General features: G+C 36.6%; 2 protein-coding genes across 2 annotated transcripts; one reads left to right on the forward strand and one right to left on the reverse strand.

Moving 5' to 3' along the window:
• Positions 1-702: 702 nt before the first annotated feature.
• Positions 703-1,701, reverse strand: LOC129760081 (uncharacterized). The gene has a single exon (XM_055757655.1). It carries the CDS (start codon positions 1,699-1,701, stop codon positions 703-705), a length of 999 nt encoding a protein of 332 aa, XP_055613630.1.
• A 5,570-nt stretch (positions 1,702-7,271) lies between these two features.
• On the forward strand, positions 7,272-8,124 carry LOC129760082 (uncharacterized; the record flags this gene model as incomplete). Its single annotated transcript, XM_055757656.1, has 1 exon — positions 7,272-8,124. A coding segment is annotated over exon 1 (853 nt), but the record flags the coding sequence as incomplete, so codon positions are not given.
• Between the last annotated feature and the right edge of the window lie 1,463 nt (positions 8,125-9,587).

Below are 9,587 nucleotides of genomic sequence, written 5' to 3' on the forward strand. Positions count from 1 at the left end.
TGTGTATTATTTAAGTCGTTGACTAAGCCTCTTATGCCATAGCACTCAAGTTTTTTCAACAAAACTTCGTGGTTTAAAGTGTCAAAGGCTTTTTAAAGGTCGAGAAAAAGACCGCCCACATTTTTTTTCGTGTCTATTTCTTGAATTACAGAATCCATCAGCTCGCAGATTGCAGTAAGCGTGCTGGATCCAGATTTGAAACCGTATTGTTAATGGTAAAAAACGTTGTTTTCATTTAAAAGAAGCTGTTCATTTTTCTTATCGAAAGCTTTTCAAAAATTTGGCTGAAAACGCTCAAGGTTGAAATGGGTCGGTAATTGTTTACATCGAGTTGATCACCAGACTTAAAGATAGAGATTACTCTTGTAGTTTTGAGATATTCTGAATAAACTACTGTCTCTATGATTTTGTTAAAGCATTCCGCGAGAATGTATTGAGTTTACTTTTCCCATAGTTTTGAATCAGATGTATTGCTCAAAATATTTTCATTGTAGGTACTCTTGCATTTCCTCTTGCAAGCCTCAACTTTTTTCGAAATATGATTTAGCTCTTCTTTCAAATGTGTATTTTCTAGTTCACAATAATTTTTTATTTTAATGCAATCATATTTTTATCTGTCCGTTTGAAAAAATAACCATATATTGAAGGTTTTTTTTTTTAATTTCAAGGTAAATGAAATAAATGGAAGAAAAAGAATTACTCTTATGTAAGCTTTTCTGGATCGACTGTAACTCGACGACGAGTTGTTGATCGATTTGTTGTTCTAGTTGTTGGTCTTGTTATCCTCGTAGTACCTTGCGTTGTATCAGCGATCAAAAAATCGATTTTCGGTTTATAACCATTGTAACACGGCACTGAGGCTAATGGGTTTGAATCATTTGGGCAAACGAGGCCAGCTTCCGAGACTAGTTCGTTGGCAGCTGCATGCAGAATTTCGTACGTCGTTACATAAGGAATGAGACACTGTTCGAAAATCTGGAATGCACGTTGCGGCTCCACACAGAACTGAGACACAACCCTGTGCTGACACGTTTTAATCTCTTCCCCAAGCAATTCCAGTGCTCCAAATTGGGCATAGAGATGCTCAAAATTGAAACCCTTCTCTTGGCTGTAGAACCCAGTTCTGATGAAGAAGGTAAAGGCAACGTTTGACCATTCCGGTGGTGACACAGGATTCTCTTTACAATATTCCAATAACGATGGCACTTGTACATTCTGGATTAAAATGGCTTCACGCATAAACTTTTTCTGAATGTCATCGGTGTAGCGAAGATACTGCTGACTGCTGCTTCCGGAGAATTCATACACATTGAAGTAGCATAAGAAAGAATGATAAGCCCGTTCCAAAACGTGATTCTTCAGGTCATCGACTTGTGAATTTCGTAGACAGCATTGGATACGCTCTTCATTTTGCTCGTTGAACTGGCCACCACTCAAAGATCCGATGAGCTGTCGACCGATGACCCCAAGTTGAGAGTCCCATGCCTGCAAATCGATTAGGGTGCATTGAATCACCTTTTTTACGCTTGGCTCATTCGGGAACCCATCCCGCATGTATCGATCAACAGTAAGGCTCGACAGGTTGAAATAGTCCGCACATTCCGAGAGAGACTCCTCAAAGGATCGGTAAAACGGTGATCTCCAGAACCGGTCAGCGGTTACAGTGTGCAATACACCTAGCAAAAAAATCGACAGCTGCATTTCGAACGATAAATCCGGTGTGGATGATGAAGTTCTCCTTTGCTGAACTTTTTATATCCAGCTAGTGGGTCGAATGAAATGGTTATCATACACGCATGCGGAAAAACGTGTTTCTAACAAAAACTAGAGGTTCTCTAGCCATTCTTAAAGGTTTGAGTTAGTTCATTAGGTGATTTACACCCGTAGAAGAGGTTGCAAAAGCCAATACCTATTTAGCAAGTCTCTGTGCCAAAAATGCGCTCAAAAGTTTCCTGTACAAAAGATGATATGATTGTAGAAGCACTACTGGCATAAAAACTTGAGCTCCCAAGTAAACTAATGCATGGCCACTACATTCAAGCAAAACAAGAAAAAATATTCAATGGAATTTTCATCCTATTGGATAATTCATCCTAGAAAAAGAAAATTTTAATAAAACCTAAAAGCCGTAGCTTTTCTACGGCTATTAGGAATTGAACTCACATCACCATTTTTTATATCGTCTTGCCAATCTGACATCTAAACTAGTGTACTACCTAAGCCGGATGGAGGCCGCACAGTTGGCTGCCTGGTGTTGGCCGTTGTTTTTATATGTCTTTATTAGTCTTTGAATCATTACATTCAAGTTATGTTATAACGTTAATTAAGCGTTCAGATGAATTATGATCAGTTCAACTCTTTGATTCGGTAAATTCTAAACATTCTTTGTTTGATTTAAATTTGCAATAGTAATAAATGAAATGATTTACGGGAAAATATCCTGTAGAGCAAAAAAAAATGAAAAAACTTAGGATTTAACTATATCCTAAAAACTAACTTAATTGTAGAGAGAACGAATCTCTGCGATGGATGACTGTATCGATTTGCCTCTGAAGTTAGAGACTATTTTGTTGTTCATTGTCCGCAATACGATGAAGATCTTCGTAGCTCTGCCAAGGTGGAAACCGCAAAATCATTTTCAGAACCTTGTTCTGAATCCTCTGGATGGCTTTCTTCCCGTACATAAGGAAGAATAAAAGTAAAATACTGTATAAAATTGGCCCAAGCATACTACCCTGAGGGACACCAGCTCTAATGGGTGTCTTTTCAGAGCATGATATTTGATAGCTTACTTGTAAGGTTCGGCTAGTCAAATAATTTTGAATAATTTTGGTGAGATATACAGGAAAATCAAATCAAGCTATTTAAGCTACTAAACCTTTGTGCCAAACACTGTCAAAAGCTTTTTCAATATCAAGAAGAGCAACACCAGTTGAATAACCTTCAGATTTGCTAGCGTTAATCATATTAGTTACACTCAAAAATTGATGTGTAGTAGAATGTCCATGACGAAACCAAATTGTTCATCAAGGAAAATAGAATCCTGATTAATGTGAACCATCATTTCATTCAAAATAACTCTCTCAAATAGTTTGCTTAAAGAAGGAAGCAAACTAATTGGTCGATAACTTGAAGCACTTTTTCCAGGTTTCAAAATTGGAGTTACTTTGGCATTTTTTCATTTATTGGGAAAATAAGCCAAGTGAAAACATTTATTGAAGATTTTAACTTAAAAAATTTGAAGTGCTTGCAGGCAACTTTTTTCTAAGAATCTAGAAAATCCCATCTTCCCCCGGAGTTTTCAAATTTTTAAATTTTTTGAAAATCAATTTAAGTTTCTCACAAGAACTTTCATATACATTTTGTTTAGAGAGAATCTCATCAAATTCTAGGGAAATTTGAGCATCAATTGGACTAAATAACAACGTTGAAATTAAAATCATGAGCAGACTCAAATTTTTGTTCTAATTTTTGAGTTTACTCTGCATTATTTAAAAGAAATTTATCTCCATCTTCCAAATTAGGAATTGGCTTCTGGAGTTTTTTCAAAATTTAGTTTATTTCCAAAATGGCTTTGAGTAGGGTTTTATGTCCTCCACTGCTTTTGCTAAATTTTCATTACGAATAAAATTTAAATGACGTTTGATCTCTTTCTGAAGGTCGCAATAAATAAATTTCCAATAAGGATCCCTAGTTCGTTGATATTGGCGTCGACGAATATAGCTAACATGAAAACGTAATAGAAATGATAATCCAAATCGAATATTAAGACATTTTCAATAACCATCGTAAACAAGTTGGTATTGAGCGATTTTCTATCATTCATTTACGACAAGCTTTGCTCAAAAATAGTTGAGTCGGATAGCAGTTTAGTCAATTCGTAAATATGTCTTCAAAAAGTTGGGAATATGCTCATTCGACATTTACGATTTGAGAGAACTGATTAACGATAAATGGGCGGTCCTTCAATTGACACTCTCTCCGGTCTCTTCCTTTGACCGGTTCGTAAAAAGAAAATCTCACCTATAGAGCTATAGCATAGACCATATCAACTGATGAGTTGGCATCGTGGTAATATACCGGACTGCGAACTTGGAGGACTGGAGTTCACATCTCGATCGAGGAAATTTTTTTTTCGTTTATTTTGATTTTTGTTGGAAAATCGAATCGATGGAATCTTGTCATTGTAGATATATCGCCTCCACTTTTGTAGCTATATGCTATTTTGGTAAGTTTAATACCATCTTTTTATCTGGTATACTTGTTTGTATAATTCTGTCGTTCCCGTGTTATACCTTCATAAATGTTTGCTGAGATGTTTTTTAGTCGTATCAAAAACTGAAGATCATCATCGATCAAATGTTGGTTAAATTTATGTTCAACATTGGGTTTTGAAGCGGCTTTAGCGTTGATTTTTAAAATTGTCAAATTTATACAGCGATATCAATACCTTCTATTGAATTCAGTGGAACGTTTACATCTAAATTACGTTCAATAAAATTCCTATATCGCTCCCAGTCAGCTTTTTGAAAGTTAAAAGTCGATTTTATCAACTTTTTTTTTTATCAAACATGAGTCATACAGCATCAAAGTAACCGACTAAAATTATTCGTTCTTGATCGAAATCATAGATATCTGAAATTCTGTGTTTCGACCCAAAAGTTCTTTGACGATTATCAGTGATGCATTATTTTAGAAAATTTATAACAAACATCAAAAAATTTAATTATTTCACTTAAAAATGATTTGCATTCTAAATTTCCAAAGTCATAATATAGCTTTAGAAATCCTATCCTAATGATATTTAAGTAAGATGAAAAACTATAAAAATCTGGATCAAAATTCTAGAATCAAGAATGTTGTTGCTTAAAAATATGTGAAATTTTCAATGATTTAGGCAACCTTGCTCAACATATCAATGCAATGGTCCAACACAAAACTAAAATTCAAAAAAAAAAGAAATGAGGCTTTTACCGTTTGTAGGAAAAACAATCTCAAAGCCTAAACAAGGACAAGTTTTGATTGTGGAAAAAAATCACAGAAAGTCAATTAGCGATTTAACGTCCAACACTAAAAAAATGGTGATTTACTCGAATATATATTTTTCACACTCTTAGTTATCACTGTGGTTAGCTCCAGAGTATTTCTAAATGGAAGTGATGACGAAAAGTATCATCGGTTTAACAAGAATGTAGTAAGAACGAATGTTCACCAAGAAGTACTATTTAAAAATTGAGCGAATTTAAAAATGACAAAGATTTAGTGATGTACCTTTTCAATATGGGGTTTTTAAAAAGCTGTGTTATATTTCTATTTTTGAACACGTGAATTCGTTTCATCTTCCCTTTATCAAATTGGTTTTTACCAAAAATTTGTAGTTATAAAAAATGACGTGAAGCTCTGCATACTATTTAAAAAAAAAGTTATTTTAAGTGAGGTCCGTCGACAAGATTCCAAATTTAAACTGGCCTGTTGGTTCAAAAGGTTGCTCACCCCTGTTGTAATCCAAGTTGTATGTATGTACGTCAGTATAAAAAAAAATACTCTAAACAAAGATGTATATTGAAAAATAAATTCAAAACCACACAGTTTTAATAAAACTGAAAGTGCCCTTAAAAATTGAACAAAAAATCTTATAAGCTGTTAAATAGGGGTATGTCATTTGGCTTTGAAAAACAATCAATTCTACCAACATCACCACTGGTGCCTAGCGAGCTATTGCTTGAAAAGTAGTCATGCAATACTTCGCTAGGCACTAGCAGTGATGTCAGTTGAATTGATTGCATTTCAAAGCCAAAAGACATACCCCTATTTAACAGCTTATAACTTTTTACCTTAAAAGATACGAAATGACGGTCTTTGATAAAATTGTTCTGAGGGAAATTTCCTTTAATGAATTTGAAATAGGCCCAAGAGCCATAAGTATGCGAAATTATACAGAAGAGACAAAAGTGATGTTGATTTTTCAGAGCAGAATATTAAATTTTCCCTTAAAAACCTATAAATCAAAATTAACTTATGTACCTAATTGTTTCTGAAAAATTCTGCAAGAAATCATGGATGAGTTTTGAGCCCAATCGAAGCAGTTTAGTCCTTACATTGAAAAGAAATGAAATCCAAATGAAGTTTTTAAAAAACTAGTACCAACTGGTCCATTTAGGATTGGTCGGTGTTGGATCGATCGTTGGAAGATTGATCTTTTCAACTCAGATTTCCGATTTTTTGGATCGATTCTTTAGCATGGAATAATCAATTAAATCTGTTTATTTTCGATTCGATCTTTCGATCTTTTCAATTCCTTTTCTCGCTGAACCGAGATATTTAGATTCAATCTAGATTACCTAGTTAATCTAGAATGTATGCTGGCCATATTGTTGCCCAAATATTCATTATACTAAATATGGAAATGGTCCGTCCTGAACCGGTTGCGCGAATTTCCTTGAAAAAGCCCGGATTTTCCCGGCTTATTTGCAAAATCAAACTAAAATTGATCTTTTCTGATGTTTAATTTTTTGGCCAAAAAAACGAAATTTTAAGTACGATTCCAAATATTTTCTTATAAAATAGCTCGGCCTGGATACGCGCGGCTTAAAATTCTGGAACCTGAATCAATTTGATTGGTGTTTGATTTGTTGGGTATTTGTATGCAGATTTCGATACATCGTGAGAACCTTAATAGAAACGTTAATGAAAGTAGCTCTCCCTTTCTAACACAGGAAAAGATCGATCTATCATAGATTGATCCTCCAGCTCTGAAGATCGATCAATCCTCGGTCCAACACTCCCAGAAAAAAAGCTCAACAGCAGGAGACCCCTGAACTGGGTCTCAGGGCCGACTCAACTGGGAAATCAAGAATGGGTGGATTATTTCGGGGGCTACTGAGAACCGAAAGCAAGTCGTACTTTTGTATTGTCCCACTAAATTCATAAACAAATAAGCACTATATATCAGATCAGAATTTGCACTTAATTTAACCATAAATGTTAAATAAAGATATTATTATTCGAAGAAAGCATAAACCCTTAACTTCCAACCAAACTTTCTTGATAAATGATTAATTAAGAGAAAACGATTGACATTGTCTTCTGCTACCGGCTCGCAACGAATGAAACACTAAGGATGTGAAATAGCTGAAACAGTCACGTTCCTTCGCGTGGAGAAAGGATTATGTCTTTTCCTTTCGATCTGTTGCTGTTATACTGCTTGGGTATAAATTGCACATTGAAAGAAAGCTTCAACATTCACAACCGATACATCTTTCCGAGTGATAATGCAGCTGTGGATTGTTTTGCTAGGCGTGTTGCACACCGTTGCCGGGGATCAGTTTTGGAGATCACCGTTCTATCGATCGTTCGACGAATCCCTCTTCGAATGTGCAAATTACTTCGACATATCAAACAGTACCGTCGAAAGTTTCATTCAAGATGGTTTCCCAAATGAACCAGATGAGCTGGTAAGTCAGCTGATTTATTGCGTGCTCATCGATTTGCAGGCATGGGATACGAAAGAAGGGGTCATTGGCCGACTGCTCATCGCCGCTTTAAGCGGTTTTCAGTTCGACGAAGAAACCGAAAGCCAGATCCAAAACTGCCTTGAAGATTCACGGGTCGATGAGCTGGAAGATCAAGCCCTCGAACGAGCGTATCGCTCTTTCATATGCTATCAAAATGTGTATGGCAATCGTGGAAGCAGCAACCAGCAGTTTCTTCGCAACACCGCCGATATCCGGAATAAGTTTATGCGTGAAGCCCTCCTAATACAAAACGTACCACTTCGCACGTTGTTGGAATTCTGCAAAGATAATGTTGTGACTCAACCGGGATGGGAGAGCGTTATTTTAACGTACGTTCTCAGAATAGGATTTTATAGTCTTGAGCAAGGTTACGACCTCGATCATCTTTATGCTCAATTCGGAAGACCGGAATTGCTCGGGAACGAAGTGAAAATGTGTCAAGATAGAGTACGAGCACAGTTTACGGAAGAGCCCCAACGTTTAACTCAAACTTTTTCACAATGTGTCAGGCCCTACGTATCGACACTGAAAGTTGTTTCGAATGCTGCCACGGAACTTGTATTGGAAGCTGGAGCTGTTTGTGGAAGTGATCCTGAGTTTTTGATTTCAGGTAATTCAACTCCAAATCCGCCAGGCTTTCCAAGCTTGCCATGCATTTCAACTCTACCACCGACTGTAGAAACCCAGCCGGCCCAACAATAATTAATTCGTCTATTCCGGTTTCTTCATAAACATTCATCAACTGTCAAATAGTATAAGTACTGTGTAGCACGCAAGTCATATCAGATTGCATCTCTAAAAATCACAACACATATGAAGTAAAATATGAGTTTAAATATAATAAGACTTATCTGCTATCTTCAATTGTAATCACTAGACTAAAAATAAAGTTTTAAAACCACAGTTTGTTTTTTTATTGTGTATTGCTATGGAAAGAATCTCAGTACCTACATCAAAATGGACATCTTTATCTGAACTAGTCTAGGTATAGCTGGAGTATTTCCAAGAAAACTTCAACTTATTCTCTCAATAACAATGTAGCTTAAACTATTTTCTAATGAGATCACGAGTGACACAAAAATGACAAAAATGACAAAAATGACAAAAATGACAAAAATGACATGAATAGTTGTTTTTCGATTTCATTTCTGTTCTATTTTTACAATACTCGATAAATGAACGCTCGATTTTAGCTGAGACGACAAAGAGAGTTGCCGGTAGTTTCAAGCGAAACCCTAACCTCTCTCTCCGAGATGCCGCAAATAAGCTGGGTGTATCGTCTACAACCGTGCATCGAAAACGAGCCGGACTATCGACTTACAAGAAGGTAGTGACTCCAAATCGCGATGATAAACAAAATACGACGGCCAAAGCGCGATCCCGGAGGCTGTACACGACGATGCTGACGAAGTTTGACTGCGTGGTAATGGACGACGAAACCTACGTCAAAGCCGACTACAAGCAGCTTCCGAGACAGGAGTTTTATACGGCAAAAGGAAGGGAAAAGGCAGCAGATATTTTCAAGTACATGAAACTGTCAAAGCTCGCGAAGAAATATCTGGTTTGGCAAGCCATCTGTACCTGTGGAATGTAAAGCAGCATTTTCATAGCTTCCGGGACTGTCAACCAAGAAATTTACGTGAAAGAGTGTTTGAATAAAGGTCCGCTGCCTTTCCTGAAGAAACACGGTTGTTCCGTACTGTTTTGGCCGGATTTGGCATCTTGCCATTACGGTAAAAAGGTCATGGAGTGGTACACCGCCAACAACGTGCAGGTGGTTCCTAAGGACAAGAACCCTCCAAACACGCCAGAGCTCCGCCCAATTGAGAAATACTGGGCTATTGTCAAGCAGAACCTAAAGTAGACCAAAAAAACTGCTAAGGACGAGCAGCAGTTCAAGGCAAACTGGCTTCCTGCGGCGAAGAAGGTGGAAAAGTGGCTGTATAAAATCTGATGGTAGGGGTTAAGCGTATGGCCCGGCAATTCGGATTTGGAAAAGCGGAAGCCTAACTGAATATTTTTCCTGAATTTCATACTAATTAAACTTGAAAAAGAAATTTTATTTGATTTAAA

Source organism: Uranotaenia lowii, unplaced genomic scaffold (assembly GCF_029784155.1).
Source record: "Uranotaenia lowii strain MFRU-FL unplaced genomic scaffold, ASM2978415v1 HiC_scaffold_406, whole genome shotgun sequence".
NCBI lineage: Eukaryota > Metazoa > Arthropoda > Insecta > Diptera > Culicidae > Uranotaenia > Uranotaenia lowii.